At 35.0% G+C, this 23,631-nt stretch overlaps 1 protein-coding gene across 1 annotated transcript in view; it reads right to left on the reverse strand.

Annotated features, from left to right (window-relative positions):
- Positions 1 to 2,142: 2,142 nt before the first annotated feature.
- The window catches only part of LOC136037935 (uncharacterized), a 64,635-nt gene continuing 43,146 nt past the window's right edge, over positions 2,143 to 23,631 (reverse strand). Inside the window, exons 2-5 of the mRNA XM_065720802.1 lie at positions 19,351 to 19,493; positions 15,831 to 16,547; positions 7,637 to 7,798; positions 2,143 to 4,070 (exon numbers count right to left, since the gene is read on the reverse strand). Coding sequence (XP_065576874.1) covers positions 3,840 to 4,070; positions 7,637 to 7,798; positions 15,831 to 16,547; positions 19,351 to 19,380 — 1,140 coding nt within the window. The 5' untranslated portion in view covers positions 19,381 to 19,493 and the 3' untranslated portion in view covers positions 2,143 to 3,839. The remainder of the gene's footprint in view (positions 4,071 to 7,636; positions 7,799 to 15,830; positions 16,548 to 19,350; positions 19,494 to 23,631) is intronic.

Here is a 23,631-nt window from a genome sequence, read left to right on the forward strand (position 1 = left end):
TGTTGGCCTACCAATCAGTCTATGATTATTGATAGATACAATTTACCAACAGGTGGAATTTAAGGGGTTGGTAGCCCCCCTCAACTTACGGAATTATTTTTATTCCTTTTAATGTTGTTTCTTGGCCTACCTTTGAATGAAAATTCGAAGCGATTATTTGTTTAATTGCTATCATAATAAGACTCGAGTCTAGACCAGGAAAAATATATAGCCTTATTACAATTGGCCTATAGACAAACTTAACGTTCTCTGTGAGTTACAAAAATTCTAAAAATAGATAAAGAAAAACTTAATATGTCATAATATGTCAAAACTTAATATCTAAATATAAAACTTACAAGTATGTCTGTTCTGTGACATTTTGACTAATCCGTGACTCGTAAGGAATAAGCACCAAATGACACGAGACTCCACCAAATGAATTGGCTGTTTTTAAGACTTTCACCTTTTTCAACCCCATAAATTCGCATGTTTTGTTTTTTGCCACCAGCACAGGTTTCCTGTGAAATTTCACTGGTTTTTTGTATGGTCATAGGTCCACAGGTTTTGCCGTGAAGCACAGCCTATGAATAACGTCTTCAGCTCTGTGATTCAAAATAGACACTATTAATTTCCAAACGAAAAGATTGATCTGATGGGCAGCTTCACTTACCGAATAACGGATGAAAATTTGCTAGATGTTTTCCAAAGAAAGTGCCTAATAATTGTTCTGGGTGCCCGGCTGACAAACCGTATTTCAAACAGTAGGCTGTACGAAAAGTGTGATTCAATCTTCTCCCTTCTACCCATAGAATAGATATCTGTAAGCTTCCTACTACCCAACAGTACAACAGGCACGAAAAACTAGATTTACGGAGTTTATTTAAGGGTATATTAGTAATTTGAATAATGCTTAGATATGTTTCTTCAACTTGATTTATGCAATTTATATTGCTAGTTTTTTTTTTTTTTATCAGGGCTGCCTTAACAAATGAGCTGCCTTATTACCTGGTCGGTCTTTTATAGTTTTCTTGATGACTTTTTGGTTACTAAAGTAACTTTTCTTAATCTTTACTCGAGTTTCTAAGAGAATGCAAATTGTACTCTAAAAGTTATCGTGGCTGATCAAAGCCAATAGAATGCGTTACAGAAGTCTGTTATTATATACAGGTTGCATAATCACTTTTTGGCTACTAAAACAGCATCCTATTTTTTCTTCTTTTTTCAGTAAAGCAATACCTTTGCATGATCGTTCAAATATTGGGAATTATTGGTGTTTTTTTTTTTATTTCCACTGCTTTTATTAACTATGTTGTACAGGCTTAGAACCGATAAATTTGATCGATTTAAATTTAAATTTTGCTCTTGTTTCCATCACAAAACATTGTTTATTTGTTAATTACAAGCAAAAACAAACGGTCCCGAGCCAGAAACCGTGTCTCTCAATATTATCGCTTCCACTTTTTAGGAAACAATTAACAGTTGATAAAATATGTATTTAATTTATATAGTTGACCGAGTAAGCTAGGCGAGGACTCGATTTCATCTTTTTTGCCGCAATTTGAAGACACAAATCATAGTGATAATCGAATATACATAGAGGACGAATGCTCTTACAAATGACAAATCAATAGGGACAAATCCAGACTCGATTCTGGATTTTTTTTTTTTTTTGTTCCAAAAGATTTTCTGGGATTGATTATTATTATCGTACTAAATTAGTATGATAGACATTAAATTTGTACATAGGGAGGGACAAATAAGAGAGGATTTATGGGGCTCGATTGCATATTATTTGTTCATCGATTGTAAAGTGTTTTTGGCAGATCCTTCAGTTTCAGTTTTGAAAGTGTTTGTTCAGGTCAGTTCAAGCGATTGTTAAGAATCTTTTGATTCGTAAAAGACAACACTGAGCCCCAACGCTCACTAATGGGAAAAGTGAGCATTCTTCCTAGGTATTTTCGAAGACCACACTGCCTTTCCATGACGTACGTCCCAAGGCTCACTAATAAATGTTGACCTCCAATGTTTATATAATACCTTTATGCGTAAGGTAAATATTTGATTTAAAATCCCGTCCCTTAGAATTATATCTGCATACTTAGAGTATTACTAGGCGAAACAACCAGAATCAGCGACTAATCGGTCACGTGCACTACGAAATAACTGAAGTCATCCGTTTATTTCACAAAAACAAAATATTCACAAAGGCAAAAGATGAGGAAATAGATTAGTTTAACAGAAAAAATCATTCAGAACTTCAACAAGTTTAGAGGATAAAAAGGAATCACGCCAACTCTAATCAACAACTTGAATGAGCGTTTTATAAGCAATAACGATTATGCCCAATACTATTATTTTAGCCTCAAAAAAAATATGGATCCAAAATTAAAATACATGGGTTCTTATTCTCGGAATGCTGTATTGAAAGTTTCAAAATGTCTCATCTAGCTTAGGCGAAAAAAACTAAGCAAAATACTTGAGTAGGTAGAATGAAAGCAGCCTTAAAACAATGTTTTAATACAAAACCACTCAATCCTATACAGCTTAAGAATTAAGCACGTTTCTTTTCTCTTCTATATATTACGAACAGCGGTAATATTTACATCAGATACAAATATTTAAGAAAATATACGGCAAAAATTTCAGGTAGGAGCAAGAGACGAAGGGGTACTAAAATCCAGCCCACCCTCTCCATATTGGTTTGAAAGAATTTCAAGGAATATTTTAAAACTGTTGGCCTAAAAGCGCACTTATAGGAGATTTGTCATTAATTGCTCCACATGAATCAGTTATTCGATTAGTAAAGCAAGATTACCTCGAGAGGTTGATTTAGGAAGAAGCTTGACGATTGGATGCAGAATGTGACTTATTATGGATGAAGCAGTCCATTTACACTTAGTATTCGCAGAAATATCTTATTGAATATTCTGCAAAGTGGAGAGAAGAAGACTGGAAATACAGGTTTAAGATGGGATGAGACCATCAAAACAAGTAAAACCACTATGCATTGCTTGGGACATGGCCAAAGTAGAAACTTTGAACAAGATGGGATGGAGGAGTATTTGCAGGTTTTCCACATGAAATGACATAACGCTAGACCAAATTCGTAGCAGCAGTAACAGACAACTGCCTAAAATTTTTCTCAGTTTAATGAAATTCTGAAAAACAAAGGTGACAGCACTTAGTTTTGAAAATGACAGTGCCTTTAAACAATCAGATTTCGATTCAACTAGTCTGACAACCTAATGACAAGCCCATAGATTCAAACACCCAAAATTTTAAGAGGAGAGATTTCAGAAACTTTACAAAGGACAACGGGGATAATTTTGGACCCTAGCTTTTCGAATTTAACTGGAGATCCTTTGGGCCAATGGGAGGGGGGATCTATGCATAGCCTTTATGAGCAGGTGCAAACAGGTATGTATCCCCTCCAAGCTCCATACCTAGTTCCAACGTAATATTTATTCGAATGTATGTGGAAGGCAAGAAAGGACCAAACTTACTTTTTCAAAGAACTAAATATTTTCATACACAGGTAACAAAATAAAAGTGTTCTCGTGATATAAGCAACAGCAAAAAAAAACATATAATTTCAAATTTTTCCAAGGTGGACACAGCCAAAAGTTAAAAGACGGGGGAGGGGTGTGTAAGTCCTCAAAATACATGTTCTGATGCTTAAATCTTTCAAAGCTTCATATGGACCTCTCTCCAGTCCTGCTTGCATCCGGGCATGAGCCTTTTTTTAAAGTCGAGTAGAATTTTAAAAAAGAAACAAAAAAACCTTAATTTAACACACAACGAAAATAATTTTCAGGTAAATGTATATGAAAGCAACACGAAGAAAGGTCAACTAAGCACTAAGTGGCAAGCAAATCGAGCGCGGCATCTTGGTCATTTTTTGACCTAACTAAAGCATCAATTGCCGCCTCTTCTGAATAACCTAAGCTAACAAACTGGTTCGTTAACTCCAATAGTGGCTTCAAATCATCTACATCAGAGTCTCCCACTTTTAATAGTGCTTGCTCAACCCGATCACCGGGATGGCCAGCTTCTTCAAGAGACTGAATGAGCAGAAGGTAATCTAACACCTAAAATAATGATTATAAAAGAATTATAAGATTAATTGTACAAGGACATATTTTTAGTTTATTATTTTCTTTTGGCCTGAAAAAAAAGATATTTACTCGTTTTCAAAATGAACTAGAAAGTTGAAAATGACTTATCCTCGATAATCTACGAATATAAGTGAAAACGAGGGGTGCGAAACGGATTAGGCTTTACATAACATGGATATCAAATTGATCACAGTTGTAAATACGTAAATGAAATACGTTGGTAAGTTGAGGAAAAAAATTAAACTGATCTCGAGTTTTACAAAGCATAATCTATTTTGTCCCCCTCATTTCAATTATACACATACGATTCTCCAGAAAAATTTGTTTTTCTACTTTTTGATCCATTCTGAAAAAGTTTTTAAATATTTTTTCTTATATTTTCGACTATTTAGTCTTCCGATTTTATTATCACGGAATTGTATTAATTCTTAAGTAAACATATGCACACTTCATATTTCTAATTACGTAATTACTAATTTCTAATTAACCTCGGCTGCAATACGAAATCCCTCTTTTAATCTCTTACTACAATTTTTCAAGGTTGTTCAGTTCTGTTGATTGCTTCCTGTTCGAAGATGTAGTCGAGACGCTGGAGCATGATCGGCTCAACTCTTTATTTTCACTGCAACAAAGCTCATCATCCAACCATCGGACCATTTAATGACCTCCAGAAGATCCAATGAAAAGGAGGAGGGAGAAATTTAGAAGATTTTTGTTGTCTCATATGGCTGTATGAGTTGTTTCGTCTTCAGCAAAGTGGTGTACTGTCTGCTAGATCGATCTCCATGTCATTATTACACGGGTAAAAGAGTAGGACCCAGGATGCCACCCTGGAGAACCACGTGGTTACGGGACGTAAACAGCCAATGAATATCATCCAATTTTAATTTTCAATCACGCCTCTTGGCCAACTTTAGATTCTATTCTATGTTCTTTGACAGGCCTATATGCCAAACTCTCAAAAGCCTCTGAAATGTTCTTATGAATTACTGAGCCATAGTCTCAATTCGCTCCTGGTGCTGAGTCACGAAAACCTAGCTTATACTATAGTAGAATATCAAAATCTTATGGGCTTTTACAATACAGAATAGAAAACTTATAAGTTTAAACAACTATACATATGTCCATTGGATTGCTGTCTGGTTTGGGTATAGAGACAACACGCCCACTTTTTCACTTTTGATGAAAGGACCCAGACAAAAGGCAAATTCAGAACAAGAATTATAAAAGCTCGGTTAGCTTAGGATGCTATAAGAACTATGAAATTTCCTCACATCAACACTACAGAATGCAACAACTTAATGGATGGAGTAATTCGCTCACTCAAGGAAAGTATAAGCATGGAGGGCAAGCCAGGAACTTCTTAACGATTGTCATCAAGAACAATTGAGTAGAGCTTTTATCCAGAGCCTCAACCTCTGCCTGTGGGTGCTGAACAACATTCACATGAACCTAGTTGAAAGGAGGAAATGGTGAAACTGTTCCAAGGAGGCTATAATAGCCCCGTCGCTAGCAAAGGGTTGAGCACCTACCTCGAGGAAATTTTTCAGGGGCTTATAAGGAATGGGGGACAACAATATGATCTGCTAGGGTCCTGACTCCTGTGAGATCCCGTTTCTACGGGAAGCCAGACGCAAAGGTGAACATATTTTATGAATTTACCATCGAAAACAATCGCAGATACTTCCCTCGGATATACTCAAGGGATCCTTTGGGGTAGCTAGTTCCGTAACAGTTTGGAATGTTTCACAGATTTGGTGGTTAGCTTCACCTTAATTCACGTAAACCATTTGCCCTCTCTATTCGGAATATTAAGGCATGCAAAAGGAAAATGGTTTTTTGGGAAATATTTCAAACGCACCTATAGTGAGATTCACACCATTAGGTCAACCGGGTTCTCAGCTGAATATAAACGCCTGTATTGAGGCATCGACGCTTAGTATCTCTTGGTTAAGGTTGGTACCACTAATATATACTTTTATGCCTTTAACCAAGTGCATTAAACGAAGGAACTGTTCGAACTTTGATCTGAGATCATGGATATTGCACTGGTTTATCGCGAGAAGGTCCATCTTGAGTGCCTGGGGATGGTTAAAAACTCGTCTACTATAAGTTAGTTTGATATGATGTTTCTTTCTTTTACTGAATATCTGGAAGGGAAATCACACCAACAGGACTCAACCGATATATCAACCGGCCGAAATCATCAGGCCAATACTGGGGGCAGTGTCATTATCGGATATCGAAAAAAAATATCGAAAATCGATTTCTTTTTTTATGCCCAATTTATCGAGAAGATGGCGCCAGTTTTCTTCACGTAATTTTTGCTTATCTAATCCTTGGGGGCAGAGCCACCAGCTAAGTCTGACTGTGATGAGGGGGGCAGCATATGTGACTCAATTGAAATCAAAGTACATCTCTTGTCAGTACTTGTCAAAACACACCTGGTGCAGCAATGTTCAAAATGTATGGTGAGTTCAAGAATGTACAACTTCCACCAAAACAACTAAAAAGAATATAATAAACCATACATATTTTTTAATAAATGATCACTTGCAAGGGTGAAAGATCCAAGATTCCATCGATTATAGCCATAATATCCAGTCAGGGGCGCAACTTATGGGGGGGAGAGTTCAAAGGTGTCAGCGCCACGTGCCGACACCTTGGGAAATTTATCTATTAACCTAAGAAATTAGAAATTAGCTTGCGTGTCCACATCTGTCGGCATACTGTACGATTTTGACGACACATTCTTCAAATCCCTCCTCCAAATTAAAAACCCAAGAGGCACCCTGTATCCAAACGAAGAAGAGTAGGCACAGAAAGTTTTATTTACTACCTGTTTGATAGCATATTTGCAACTTCAACAAGTCAGAAGAAGAGTCAGCAGATAATATTGATCAGAAACTGGAAAGGTACATAAGTCAAGCTGTCATTGACAGGAAAAAAAAGCTGCCCGTTAGAGTGGTGGCGAAATAATAGCAGTCGTTTCAAGAGACTGGCACAACTTGCTCAAAAGTATCTCTACTGTCCACCCTCTTCTCCATGTGTACATTAACCAACCGCAACTAGAACATTACTGCAAAAAAGATTCTTATAAATATATTCGAAACTCAAGATTAGTTTCTAGTTCATTATTCAAAGGTAGAGTTGTAATAATAATGTTTTCCTTAAACTTCTCTAGTCAAGAATAAAACTATAACTTTCTCGAAGAAGCAAAATATATGCAAAACGTTTCTTAGAATTCAAATACTCTGGTGATGTGAAAGTGGCCATGATTTTTTTTTTTTTTATACTGGACTATAAACTTAAAGAAAATCTTTCAAAATATCAGATATTTATTTGTTTCATTTTAATAAAGCTGAAACTTCTTCAGCTGAAAATTTAAAGAATAAATATCAGTTGCCAAATTCAAACTTTGGGTACAAATGGAATCTTGGAACCTTTTTCGATTGATGATCCTCTATTAAATAAAGAAACCAAATTAGAGCAAATACACAAGTAATTAAAAATAATTTATTAAAGCAAAGAGGTGGTACCTTTTTTCCATCATCACCAAACTTTTTAACTGCCCGTGCAGATCTTCCGTGATCAAATCCCATATCTATCATCTGTCGGACTAGGTATTGTTTTCCTATTGATAAATCAAAGTATGGATTAGGTAGTTTTGACTTGGGTATCACTGTTTTTTCCACGTCAACCTAAAAAAAATACCTAATTTACAATATCATTCCAACTTTTTCTTTTTTTAAAATATGATTGGTACCATGCACAAGGTTATCAGGGGTTGGGTAAAAAAAAAACTGCAAGTGCCATTTCTAGTCCAAGTTTTGAATTTTCCAAAAGGCTATTAGAATGATCTTGGAAGAGAGAACTCTGCCCTCTCATTATGAAAAAAATGCCCCCAAAGATGGGCGAACAGATATCAGACTCTCACTGGGGATGTGATACCCATTTGACAGGGAAGTAGAATCCATTCATGGGCATCAAGTAGACTTGATGCCCATGAATGCCCATGAAAAAGAAGTACTGAAAATAAAAATTACATGCCTTCCTTGCGCTATATCCATGCCCTGATGAAAACCTGGATTGAATCTTCAAACTTTGCCTGAATTTAAATCAAAATCTAACACTTTAGTTCTTAAGCGGCATAGCTTAAAAAAAATTAGCAAATAATCATACAGCTAGCGCGAACCTAATTGTGTCAACTATAAGCAAACAGAAGTAAATTTTAAAACTTTTCTCCAAAAATGGTTAATCAAAGAAAAAAAGGACCAATGTTAAAAACTAAGACAAGCAAAAATAAAGTAATAAAGAATGTCAAATAAAAAACGAGTAGAATTGCTATGAATGGATGAAGTAAACCTAAAATATACAGATATTAAATTAGGTGATCAAATCTTGTTCTCTTATAATCTATCACTGAAATACTTTCTTTATACTTCCTTTAAAACCCCCTAAATACTGCCTTTAAAAACCCCTCCTCTTTTCTACCAAAAGCCTTTTCCTAATATTGATAGTTGCATTTCTAACTTTCCTCGATGGCGAAAGACACTTTCGCCATCTCTCAAACTTTTTTCCTAAAATTATATTACCCATCTTCAAATAACGAACAAAAATTACTATGAATAAATAAATAAACCCCATCATGTCAAACTGAAAACGAGCAAACTTTGCCAAAACTAATAGTAATGGTACACCCACCTTAAACCCCAAAAGGCTGGAGTGTCATTTGCACGCTATTGAAAACAAAAATGTTTTGAAGTTTTAGTGAGGGCCCTTAGTAAAAACAACGTCTATCAGATGTCTGTCCAGGCACGTTTCTAGACGGTGAATTGTAGCTAGATATGCAAGCGACAGCTGTTTCAATCTATTACAATTACTACTCATTGCAACACAGATACAAACACAGTCATAATGGCCAGAAACTATAATTTCACAATGACATTCACACATTTGTATTATGATTTTAACTGTATTTAAAAATGAGAAACCTTTCAAGAGCCAATATATTCATCTGAATATAAAAACATTTTTTTTTAACAAACCTACCCTAAACAGGATTGCTTCAAGCCCTTCATGGTTTGAAACCAAACGGTAAGTAAAAAACAGCCCTTGTCAGCGAAATTGAAACTCTAATCAGTGGAATTTGCATAACAATATTGCATTGTAAGGATACAATATTTATGCTGATTACTAGTGTGTAGAAAGCAAAAAGTTTCAAGTTACTAATTAATGTTACTATCATATGAAAATTTTCATAATTTTGGGAAAAGGGGAAATGCCTTGATAAGGGAGAGGGAGAGTTAAACATGCATGGAAACAACCGAGTGGATGCTTCCATCACAATTTATAAATAAATAAAAACATGTAGCCTATTTATCCTGAAAAGGATGGTTATGAATGCGAGTTTGTTTGTTAATTTGTTTTTTTTTCGCCCAGCCTTACGAACTCTGTTCTCTGTTGGGACATAATATTGTTTTTGTATTTTTTAAGTTGAATAAAGAAAAAATTGAAGTTGAAGTCGCCAGTGGTGAAAGTTCAAACCAGTGGTCGTACAATATCGATAGGCCTATAAAGCTCATTTGGAAGTATATTTAGAGCTCTGGCACCTTTATTTCTTGTAGCAACAGATACAAGTGTTGATATCTGTCGTTTTGTGACATAAAATGTGTTATTGTGGCCCCAATAGACATCAAGGCAGCCAATAGGTTTAAAGCTCCCAAAAACTACACTTCACCCCCTCCCAGTTTCAGAAAAAACACTGCCACATACATAAACACTTGTATCTAGATGTATATCAAGTCAATGCAGAATCCGCTTTTATAGATCAGTTTTGTCAAACTTCATTTGATGCTTCATTCATCCATATTTACAAACCAATTAATTGGCTAGATTCCAGTAAATATGTTGAGGTTTGAGGGGGTACCGAAAGGCTCAAAAAATGCAGTTTTAAGTGCAAATTCCCAAATATTCCATGAGAGATCTTTCAGATCATTATGGAGGGAGATTTTGCTTACAACTCTCCTTTCACTTGTGGAATATTTTTTGATAAGCATGTAATCTGGATGATGAGGGGTTGATCTTGTCCCTGCTATGACAGTAACGAAATTTTTCGAATCAAAACATTCTTGTTAAAATTTCAACCTTAGCGTAGAGCTTTTCATGTATAGCCCCCCCCCCATAGGATATTTCTATTTTACTTGGGATAGTAAATGGTACTTATTCCTTATCCAGTACACGCTGGAGAATTTGAATCTATAAAATCAGACAATGAATCAGACAATGGCTGTTTGTATATGAGACAATTAGCTTTGGCTCAGTGGAAAACTAAATTGTAGCTATATTTTAATAAATATTTAGTTGGTATTTTGGTTACTTTAGGTTACATTTTTCATGCAGCTTTACTTAATCCCCTCCCTAATGTGCAAATATACAGCCCAAATTATAAACATCCTATTTTTCTCCCAAGTGTCTCGGTTGTTTCAACCTGTACTTGTAGATGCAGATTCTCTAGTGTTTACTAGCTAACAGATGAGTGCCAAGAAAATGTAGATAAATAAGTCATTTCAGTGTCAAAGCCTAAAAACTTTGCAAACAGAGCAGGATTATGAGCAGGACAGGAGTCCTGCTCATAATCATGAGAAAACCTAACCCAACCTTCATTGTTACTTCGACATATCAACTTTTACAAGCATAAACTATGTTACTTTGGCTTAAATATAATGCCTTTCATTTGTTTCCAGCGTGTTTGATGATAAAAATAATTTGATTAGATCTACCAACAAGTGACTGTTGCAAACACTAATAATTGAAAAACTACTTAACCATATGGCACTATTCTTTGTAACTACTGCATAACGACTTGCATAGCAATAAATTTCCCTAGTCTAAAATGTATCAGGAAAAAATATAAGGTAAACTGATTTATCCAACCTTTTGTCCCTGAAGATGAGTATGCTTTACAATTTTTATTTAAAAGCCATTCTGCATGATAAAGAAGAAACTATGTGACGATGTAATTTCTGGACCAAATTGAAAGTGAATCTAGACAAACTTTCACAAAAGGTAAGCAAAAATCTGTTCCTGTTTTCCCCTTGGTCCGAGTTACTTGCCCTAATATGATCTTGCCCCAATATGTTTCAAGTGGATATAAGCACTTTTGTACTAAAGTTGTCATTATGTTCATATTCATTTTCCCGAATGTCCTTGGCCCACAAACTTCATGTCAATAGGTAAAAGAAAGCATGGTGACATATTTTCTGATAAGTTTTGATAGAGTGGGGTGTTGGAGGGACCATTGGCCCTCTTTGTGCCTCCATTCATTCATGGCAAATACCTCTATATGTTTCAGCTTCAAACAAAGTGCAATATGCTCAAGTTTCTACTAAAAACTTGGAGGGGCCAGAGATCCATTTTGTGCCTCAAATTGTATATACAGAATTGGAAATCACAATGTATTTTTTAAAACAAGATGGAGCATAGCTAACTTTAAGCTAAAAAGTTGAAGATAGAAGGGTTGGGGATGCTAACAGGTAGCTTTGGAGCTCCAGTCACGGCCTGTTTTGGAGTTCCTGCTTGGAGTCAATAATCATTACGTAATTCCAGTTCCAACAACATACAACAGGCCTAACTTTGCACTAAATAGTTTGCAGGGATCCTTGACCACTTTGGATCTCTAATCTCATAAATTGAAAATCTTTGTTTGGTTCTGGTTCAAATAAGATGTAAAATGTCTAGCCTTCTGCTACGAAGTTGGAAGAGACAGGAGCAACAGGCTTTTGGATGGATCTGTGGCCCACTGGATTTGTAAGATAGTACAGATCAAAAATATTTGCGTGATTTCGCTTCAAACAAGGTACAACGTGCCTACATTTCTGCAACAAAAATGTCACGGAGAGAGGCGGAGGTCCAAGGACCAACCTCTTATGTCTCCAGCCATTGCATAATTTCACTTCAAGCAAGGCAGAATGTCCATACTTTAAAAAAAAAAATGCATGCGGGACGGCAAGGGCGTGGTGATGGAATGTAAAATAAAAAAGAAAAATACACACATAAAAAATAGGTTTATATAGTTAATTATATCCATTAAAGAAACAAATCTTTCTAGTTGTGTTATAATTTGAAGACAAGGGTGTAAAAAATCTTTTATATCTATTTTGTATTGATTGCCCCTCTTGCCTTCAGTGGGGAAGGGGAGGAGGGGTTGAGAAAAGCAGAAGTCCACCTCTTACTTGTAGTCAATTTTCTTTGTGTAATGTCTTTTTTTCACTAACATAAATTCTTGACTGTTTTAAATTTGATTTTTTAAAAGAGTTATATTCTGCCCGTTTAAATTTTAACGCCTGTTCCAAATTTTTAATTCACATATTTTAATGCATAAAGCAGGTAGACAAATGGAGGGTCTGATATTCGAAAAAAGCGAATATCTGAGCACAATGCGAATTACATGCATTTCAATTTTCCCAAAATTTTTCAGAAAGGAGGAGGAGGTCCTTTGGACAATCCTTCAGAGTTTCATGTTACCAGCCTGATCTTAAAAATCAAGTCTTTCAAACAAAAAATCTTTAGTTTCTTGAATACTTCAATACAGAAGAATACTTGAATCTCTTCCTCTCTAGACTTTTTTTTGTGAGTCCCCTCTTGAATAGCAATAAGGTGAGATTTCCCTCTCTCCTCCCAAATTGTAGGAGTAATTTTATATACGAAAGAAAACACGAATGAAGAGAAATTTGAGAAGGAAATAAAAATACAACTTACTTCAGCCACTAGTTCAAGAATAAAATGGAATTCAATAACACTGAAAACAGCAAATAAAAAGAAAACCATATCAGGCATGATTATAGCCAATATCAGGTCACACTGGCAAAGAAAACACCAAATCTTCATAGTATTGGGTGCTATTGAATTACAATACTTTAAAACTGAGGAAAAGATAAGGTCTTACTGATTTTACTGGGAAGGCTAACATATGTCTGTGTTGTAATATTATTAAATAAAGAAAACAAGTTGTTTTTTTTTAACTGCAAGTAAGGGGCGACATTAAAACTTAAAACAAACAGAAATTACTCCGTATATGGAAGGGGCTGCTCCCTCCTCAACGCCCCACTCTTTACGCTAAAGCTTTTTACTGTTTTAAAAAGTAGAGTTGAGAAGTTTGACTCTTTCTCTTAACTCTACTTTTTAAAACAGTAAAAAGCTTTAGCGTAAAGAGCGGGGCGTTGAGAAGGGAATAGCTTCTTTCATATACGGAGTAATTTCTGTTCGTTTTAAGTTTTAATGTCGCCCCTTACTTGCAGTTTAAAAAAAAACTGTTTTTTTCTATTTAATCTCTTAACGTTTTTGAATTAATGCATGTTTTGATTTTGGCTCTCTGCACATAAATAATTAAAACGAACTTTGCATATTATTTTTTTTTGGCTAAATGGCTTTCTCATAGTTTTAATCGGAAGATTTTGAGAAAAAAAGGAGCGGGGGAGGAGGCCTAGTTGCCCTCAAATTTTTTTATTACTTAAAAAGGCAACTAGAACTTTTAATTGTTTACAAACGTTTCCATTAGTAAAAAATTTACGTAACTTACTAATTAACTTACGTAACGAACTTCTATATTCGTATTTTTTATTATGTATATGAGGGGGTTCATCCCCTCGTCAATACCTCGCTCTTTACACTAAAACTTGAAATTTGTCCTGATTCCTTAAGAATGACCCCTGAATCCCAAAGACCATAGAATAAATAGTTGAACTTACTAAAAACACTATAGCGTAAAGAGCGAGGTATTACGAGGAGGTGAACCCCACATATGCGTAATAATTTCTGTTCGTTTTAAGTTTTAATGCTGATCCTTACTTTCAGTTGAAAACACTTTTCATATTTATTTTTTCATTTTTTTTAAATTAATGCTAGAAAGTCCTGCGCCCCCTTCATTGAAATTCTCTTCCCCTATGACAAATTCCTCCATGGAAAGATCCTCCCTAGTAACCCCCCCTCAACTTTCCCCCCAAACCAAAAAAAATCCCCCTGAAAACGTCATTACACTTCCCAATACTCACTAGTATATGTAAACAACAGTTAAAGTTTGTAACTTGCAGCCCCTCCCATGGGGATTGTGGGGGATTAAGTCGTCCCCAAAGACATAGTTATTAGGTTTTTCGACTATGGTGAATAAAATGGCTATCTCATAATTTTGATCCGGTGACTTAGGGGAAAAAGAGCGTGGGAGGGGGCATAGGTGTCCTCCAATTTTTTTGGTCATTTAAAAAGGGCATTAGAACTTTTAATTTCCGTTAGAATGAGCCTTCTTGCAACATTCTAGGACCACTGAGTTGATACAATCACCCCTGGGAAAAAAAACAAAAACAAATAAACATGCATTCGTTATCTGTCTTCTGGCAAAAAATGCAAAATTCCACATTTTTGCAGGTAGGAGCTTGAAACTTCTACAATAGAGTTCTCTGATTACAGTTAGGGGGTGTTTCCTACTATTTTCTAAAATAAGGCAAATTTTCTGAGGCTCGTAACTTTTGATAGGTAAAACTAAACTAGATTAAACTTATATATTAAAATCAGCATTAAAATGCGATTCTTTTGATGTAACTATTGGTATCAAAATTCCGTTTTTTAGAATTTTGGTTACTATTGAGCCGGGTTGCTCCTTACTACAGTTTGTTACCACGAACTGTTTGATACAATTCTATAGAGCTCAAGAACCTTAGATGCAACTTCAATCTGATATAAGGGGTTATTATAGAAAGTAAAATTCTATGCTCTGAGGGTTCAAGTCCTTTTCCAGGATGGTATTTTTTTTCTTATTTTTTTCAAAAAAGTCAAGTAATTCAAATAAAAATGTATCTTTTAAAAAATCTCCTCTCAATAAGTCCTATGGAATTTATTTTTTAATACAAGTTTTTACCTCAACAATTCTAAAACTTTTCCTTAACTGGTCACACAAAACCAACATATAGCCTATTGTCAAATCAATAGCAGGTGTTGTCTTACAATATGGCAGTATGGTTCAGATAAAAAGCAAATATGTTAATTTTGGGGTTATTAGTTAGTACTTAGGTTATTAATCTTGAGAAATTTAAAATCAGATGGCTTAGAATCATATCAAAATCAAAATCACATCAAAATCTACTAAAAAAAATGGAACTACATTGCAGCAGGCATTGTCAGAAAATATGGTAGCATGGTAATAATAAACAGCGAAAATATTAGTCTTTTTTTTTTTGGGGGGGGGGATAGTAGTTTTTAGAAAAAAATAGATAAAATTCAGACATCTTAGCAGGAAAAATTGAAATATATCTAATTAAACAAAGATAATTTGTCAGTATAAATATGCAAAAAAGCTTCTTTCTTATCACTGAGTGAAGCTTGGTCCTCTGGTATTATTTCCAAAAAGAACATATCAGTTTCATTAGAAATTTACTATATTTCTAATAAAATTCAAACAAAATACATTTTTGTTTGAAGAATGTTTTTGCAAGATAGAATGTTTTATATTTTGTTGAAAGCCACCTGAGGCATCATGAGTCACCTGTGACTCACCATGAGTCACGCCATAAGTTTTGGATCAGAAATCAATGAACAGAAAACACATACATAAATACAAATTTACTGTGTCCAAAAGTTTGGCTTATTTTATGAACAATAGCACATTAGACTATGAAAAACTGTAATGGAAAATACCATTTAAGAAGCAATCTAATTCTAAAGAAGAAGAAAATGACTCACATGATTAGAAGGCCACTGAGAGGGAGGGTCAGAGCTATTATATGTATTTGCAGTGGGAAAAGAGCAAAGCAACGTATCCGTCAAACCATCATGTAATCCCTTGGTTGGTAAACCCCAATTATTACAATATGAATATTCTTCATTCACCTTGCTTTTATCACAACTTGAGATACCTTGATTCACATTTGTTCCATAATAAGATAATGCACCACTATAACAGCCATTACTTCTATATAAGCTATTTGTCTGTGATGGCACTGTGTGAGACTGGAATGTACAGGGAGTTAACAGAGAGGCAAGTTCAGCTTTATCATTAATACTTTTTAATGCCAAGTCTTCAAAAGGAGTAGAACCGTTTTCAAATTCATCAAAACTGGTTAACTTTATCACATTCTGTTGTTTACCAGGTTTTATTCTATCTTTCTTGGGACTTTGCAAACTTGCATTCAATCCTGGAAGCTCACTCACTTTTGCGTCTGCACGAAATTCATCCACCAGTTTCTTCTGATCTTCATCCTGATTTGGATCTTCAATCTCGATTTCAATTTGGGATGCAGTCAAAGTATGATTTTCTGGCACTAATTTTGCTTTTATGAGCTTTTCTTCTATTTTCCGATTCCTATACTCTTCTAATCTTTCTCTAAGACCTTGCATTTCTAAGATTTTACTCTGTTTTGAGTTGTCCATCTCAGACAAGGCCAGTTTGGCTTGGAGCCTCTGAAAAGAAACAAAAAGACGTTATTTTTACTGTTCCAGTATCTGAAAAAAAGAAAGCGTAAAATAGAGTAAGATTTTACTTATGTGAATAAAATTTGAACAGTTCATTAGGCCTACTATGAACGGTTTGATAACACATAGAGCTTTTGTTGTTAGGAGCAAGTACCGTATGAGCTATTAGAGCTTTTTTATTTTTAGTCAGGGTATTATGTCCATATTACATCCATAAATTAGTCAGGGTATTATGTCCAAACTACTTCCATAAATTGATCATTTATAAACAGTCCATTACCACAGAAAATCGCCCTGGGTCACTACATAGGTAAGCAGACACTGGTGAGAAGCACTCTTCAGTAAATCCATTATATCAAATGAAAGACAGATTGAGATGGCTGGGACATATTTTACAGATGAGGGATGAAAGATTTCCTAAGATTGTCTTTCTTGGCCACTCATCTAGGGCCAAACTAAAAACTTTTGTCCCCAAATGGGGTGAGAATAAGCCTCAAGAAAGGATTTAAAGAAAACTGGAACTTTTTAGGAGGGTGTAAAGAGGAAAACTTAGAAAAGATTGGGATGGAGGTTGAACTTGCTCAGCTGTGTGGGCCTCAGGCAGGTTCATACTACAGTGAATTGTTATTAGTAATTGTAGTAGTTACTTTGTGCAAATGAAACTTATTTCAGGAGTTATATAATTCAGTAGCAGACATGAAACCCAATACACAAGTTTTTCTGCTTCCATGAACATTGCTCTGCAACTTCGACCTAGAGACACCAGTTGTTGCAACATTTCATATGGTTGTTGCAATGGATGTCTAGTTTTATTGCTCTATAAAGTCTCTTAGTAAATTTATTTATGCAACTTTACCCCTTAAATTCAAGGACCCTGTCTCTGTAGGCGCTTTTGTTCTATTTATGAAATAGCTTTTATCACTGGTTCTCCTCTTTCTTTAAGTGTTACCTTAAATCACACGTCCAATATAAGGTGGTGATGAGCCTCCTGTAGAACAGGTTTTTGGTGGTGTGACATGACTATGGTTTGGCATCCCAGGTTAGCCTACACTCTGCATTGACCTAGTCATGATCTTGAGCACATCTATGGTTGAGACTGGATATTAGCTTCGGAAAGATTGTTCCGGTGAGGGACAGCACGTACAGAGACGTGCTGGTGCTCACGTCCATGGCAACAGGGGACTTGTAGCTTCTTTGTGTGACATCTTGTACTTACAAGGGATTAGGAGAAAACTTGACTTGAGAGGTCGTTTCTGAGTAGTTTGTCTTGATCCTCCCCTCTGTTTTAATTTCTGCTTAGCCTATGGAGTTAAATGATAGATTTAAGCCATGTCTTTGACAAAAACCCCTCAGCAAAACCCTAGTTGGGGTGGAACTGTAGAATCAAACACTGCTCTAATTTGCATTGTAGCTCCTTGTTGGGAGTCAGCAGTCACAATATCCATGTTGCTAGTAATTCTCGCACCTTTAAAATATTTAGTTAGAATGTAAAATGCACTTTATTCAATATGTAAGGAATTAAGTTATCTTTGCAACTACTGATCAGCAATTAGCTTATATAGTTTAGTTGGATGACTTCTTCCACTGTAATTTTGGCTGTCAAGAAAGCTCAAACTTTGAATTTTCTATGATCACATGGCCAAATTTGAAGTCTGGTACCTACATTTTGACAGTTAGAAATACAGGAGCAGAGTCACTTTATTTTGCTTCAAGTCCACTTCTATCTCTAAGGTACACTTTTCATGAAAAACAGTACGTTTCTTATCACAACTTGCACCCAACTATTTTAATTCTTGAAAAACAGTAACACATAATAAATTTAAAATTAAGAACGATTAACTAGACCTAGTATATAATCGAAGTAGCATAAAATATCCATAATTTGCTAACTATCCACTAGATCTAGATCCTCCTCCAATTTTTGAATAAAAAGCATACATCAGATAATCTTTTTGGTGGCATCAGAGGACTTTTCTCAAGAAGTGGGCATCAAACGACTTTTCCCAAGAGGAAGGGGCATCAGAGGACTTTTCCAAGGAAGGGAGGGGTCAAAAGTACAAAAAAACACACCTAGCCACCATTTTCTGAGAGGCATTCTTTGGAAAAGCGTGGAGGGGAGGGGTCAATATTTCCCCTTAATGCTGGATGAATAACTGGCTTTAAAATTGTATTATGATCCTTTCGACTGGGATGTTTTGCTGTTATACTTTTTAGGTTAAAATAGTAGACAAGCTCTACTTGATCAGTGAACTTCTGCATGCTGGTTATAAAGAAAAATGTCTGTAAATCCGAAATTCACCAAACTTTAATTCAATATAACCTATAAATTAGTGCTTTTTCACAGAAAGCCACATGTTCTTACATCATGTAGCAAAATGTCTCCAGTGTGCAACTAAGTTTTTCTGCATAATTGGTACTATATCAGTGTCATACAAACTGTACTATATGGGTAGACAACACAGCCAACAGATCATAAAAAAATAGAACTAATAGGCTAACCAGTAGCAGCTTAATTTTGCCCCCCCCCCCCTTTGTTACCTTACCACACTCATTACAGTACGTAGTTACATAGCCACATTTTACCACCATCTAGAAATGATCCTGAACTGAACTGCTGTATTTTTTTTATTCATGATTTGTCAATTGAATTGAGTAAACATAAGTTTTGACAAAAATAATTTCTAATCCCAGAGCATACAGCAAGATCCTTGATACAAATCTGCAACCCTGCATCATGGTATATAGAGTTATGAGCAAAAAATCAAAACTGCTATGGACATTAACTACTCACAATGCTGGAAACTGCTGGGTCAACTTCCATTTTTTGATGTGCTGCATCGAGTGCATTCTGAACTGATAGAGGAAGTTTGACTGGAGGTAAGGGTCTGTAAGCCTCACCTATTTTGAATGGAACCCCATCTATCCAAAAATTATCTAAAAAAAGAAGAAATTAATGTCCAAACAAAAATATGAACAGATATAACATAAATAAGATATTTTACAACAAAGTCTTCTGTATGTTCATGTATTTCTTTATAAGATCTCACTAGGAACAAATGTCAATAATAATGGCAATTCAGCCAGAAGAATTGGCTCAAACTACAGAAATATATTCTAACAGCTTACAGGATCAGCGTAATTTAATTCTTGCATATTAGTTATAAAAAGAGTTAATTAAATTACTAAGGTATACAACAGGATTAAACTGTCCTGTACAGCATACAGAATGGTGGATTCAAAATTTTCTATGTAATGTACACTGACATTGTAGTCAAATATACATCATAGTCAATGATGTGTGCTTTATATATACAAGTTATATATTTTTATAATTATATTTTTTTTTTATGTTACCATGAATGTCTGCAAATTGGTGAATGAAATACTTTTTTTTTCTCCTTGGATTTAGTCAGTGTTACCAGTCAACTTTTTCAATTTAATGCAAGTTTTGGTGGTGACAGGTTAGGAAAGAATAGATTTGGTTAGGTTGGGTTAGCTTAAATTTTTAACACATTTCTGATATTTAGAACCAAATTTAGCCTAATCTAACCTAAACTAACATTACTTAACCTAACTACAACTTTTACCACCATAGATTGCATAAAACTGAAAAAGCTGGCTTGCAAAGCTAATTGAACTCAAGCAGAGAAAAAGGAATTTGGTCCTTTGAGCCAAATTTTCCTTTTGTTATTTTGCATGATTATATAAAGCCAAAGAAACTTGAAGGAGCATTTGATCACAAATTGAAATTTATAATGCAATTTTTAAAGACTAAGATAAATCTAATTTCAACTACTAAAACTCATTTCAGTGGGGCGGGTCTATCATTATTCTGATACCATGTACAATCTTCTTTTTTTTCTTTCATTAGGAAACTCTAAGTAAATCAATGAGCAAAAGTAAAGCAATACATATAACACCATGCAACATTGCACCAGTACTATAGTAGTTTGTGCTGTATTGATAATGATTCAATAAAAAGTAAATTTAAAATATGACCAACTTCTAAACCTAGTCCAATTTTAAATTATAACAAAAATGAACTTAGCAATGTATATACCAGTTTCTCACCAATTATTACTTTCGGGTTTAGGCCTACTTAATAAATTATAATATGTTCTATATTGCTTGGGGTGAGCAACTGTCCATTGCTGATGAAATTAGTGACATTCATCATATTAAATTCATATTGAGGCTAGATTAGTATTCAAAAATTGGGACTGAGCAACACAAAGCTGTAGTTTCGTGAAATTATTCTCTCTGTAAAAAAAAAAAAAAAATTCCATGTAGACCAATGGTCTACACAGCACAGGTAATGATGTCCTGATTCTCTATCTTTGGCTGGGAGTGATATGTTTGTCTGGGGCAAATGATAAGTAAAGCAATTATAGCAGGTGGTGGTAAAGGGAAGCAATGTATGTAAGTATGTATGATTGTTTTTAAGTAGTTTTCAGAATTTTTACTCAAATAGTCCCATGTTCTTAAGTAGTATCTCTTTTTCTTTGACTCTGGGCTTTAAAATACAATTCCAGTGATTTGAGTAGGGTTTAATGACATATTTCTTTTCAGATTTGGGACACAATGTGTGAAAAATACTTTAAAACTCTACAAATAGACGTATGAATAGAAGGGGCAAGTAGAGATTTGTCCCCTTCCCCTCAGTTTAAAAAATACCTTTGGAAGTATTTTAATTGAAAAATACAATTTTTGTATTTCCATTGAAAAACTGAAGAAAACAATAAACCCCCCTCCCTGATATATTTTGAAAAATACATTTTGTCCCTTATGTTTGAAATGATGCCACTACAAATCAGGATTTTAGAAGAAAAAATGAAGTATTTTTAACTTATGAGCGGGTGATTGGATCTTAATGAAATTTGATGTTTGGAATGATATTGTGTCTCAGAGTTCTTATTTTAAATCCCGACCGGATCTGATGACATTGGGGGGAGTTGGAGGGAGGAAACCTAAAATCTTGGAAAATACTTAGAGTTGAGGAATCGGGATGAAACTTGATGGGAAAAATAAGCGCAAGTCCCAGATACATGATTGACATAATCGGAACTGATTCGCTCTCTTTGGGGTAGTTTGGGGGGGGGAGTAATTCTTAAAAATTAGAAAAAATGAGGTATTTTCAACTTACGAACGGGTGATCGGATCTGAATGAAATTTGATGTTTAGAAGGATATCGTGTCTTAAAGCTCTTATTTTATGACCAGAACGGATCCGCTCTCTTTGGGGTAGTTGGGGGGGGGGGTAATTCTGAAAAATTAGAAAAAATGAGGTATTTTTAACTTACGAACGGGTGATTGGATCTCCATGAAATTTGATATTTCGAAGGATATCGTGTCTCAAAGCTCTTATTTTAAATCCTGACCGGATCTGGTGACATTGGGGGAAGTTTGGGGTGGGGAAACCTAAAATGATGGAAAACGCTTAGATTGGAGGGATTGGGATGAAACTTGGTTGGAAAAATAAGCAGAAGTCTTGCATAAGTGATTTACATTATTGGAACGGATCCGCTCAATTTGGAGGGGGGGGGGTAATTCTGAAAAATAAGAAAAAATGACGTATTTTTAACTTACGAAGGAGTGATCGGATCTTCATGAAACCTCATATTTAGAAGGACCTCGTAACTCAGATACATTATTTTAAATCTCAACCGGATCAAGCGTAATTGGGGGGGCAGTTAATGGAACCGGAAATCTTAGAAAATACTTAAAGCGGTGAGATCAGGATGAAACTGGATGGGAAGAATAGAAACCTGTCTAAGATACGTGAATGACATAACTGGACCGGATCTGCTCTCTTTGGTGGAATTGGGGGGGGGTATTTTGAAAATTGAGGTATTTGTAACTTACGAAAGGGTGACCAGATCTTAATGAAGTTTGATATTTAGAAGGATCTTGTTCTTTAAAGTTCTAATTTCAAATTCCGACCAGATCCTGTGACATTCGGAGGAGTTGGAGGGGGAAACCGGAATTCTTGGAAAACATGAAAATTGGGGTTTTCTTATCTTACGAATGGATGATCGGATCGTAATGAAATTTGATTTTTAGAAGGAATTCATGTCTCAGAGCTCTTGTTTCAAATCCCGAACAGATCTTTTGACATTGGTGGGAGTTGGAGGGGGAAATCTTGGAAAAACACTTGGAGTGGAGGAATCGGGATGAAGCTTGGTGGATAGAATAAACAAATGTCCTTGATACGTGATTGACAGAATCGTACAGGATTCGCTCTCTTTGGGGGAGTTGGGGGGAGGGGTTCAGTGATTTGGCGAGTTCGGTGCTTCTAGACGTGCTAGGGCGATGAAAATTGGTAGGCATGTCAGGGAGCTGCACAATTTGACTTGATAAAGTCGTTTTCCCAGATTCGACCATCTGGGGGGGGGCAAAAGGGAGAGGATAAATTAGAAAAAATTAGGTATTTATAACTTACGAGTGGGTGATCGGATCTTAATAAATTTTGATATTTAGAAGGACTTTGTGACTCAGAGCTCTTATTTTAAATCTTGACTGGCATTAAGCCTCTTATTTTCCTTTTTAAATCAATCTATTGATTCATAGAATTTTGTTAGAGCTCGTATTTGTCGATTCATTGCATTCTCTATTTCCAATTGAAAGGTAATTGTTGAGGGGATTGTCCGCGGGAATGGAGGGGGGAGGATCGTCCACAGGGGAAATCTCGCAGGTGGAATAAATAGCTTAAATTTAAAAATATGATCGTAAGTAATACGTGGTAGGATTTTCACGGAGGAGAATTCTCCGTGAAGGAGGAGTTTTGTACGGGAGAATATTCCTTGAATTTCTTTTCCTTAAGACTGTACCAACGCATGATATATATATATATATATATATATATATATATATATATATATATATATATATATATATATATATATATATATATATATATATATATATATATATATATATATATATATATATATATATATATATATATATATATATATATATATATATATATATATATATATATATATATATATATATATATATATATATATATATATATATATATATATATATATATATATATATATATATATATA

This window comes from Artemia franciscana, chromosome 17 (genome assembly GCF_032884065.1).
Source record: "Artemia franciscana chromosome 17, ASM3288406v1, whole genome shotgun sequence".
Lineage (NCBI taxonomy): Eukaryota > Metazoa > Arthropoda > Branchiopoda > Anostraca > Artemiidae > Artemia > Artemia franciscana.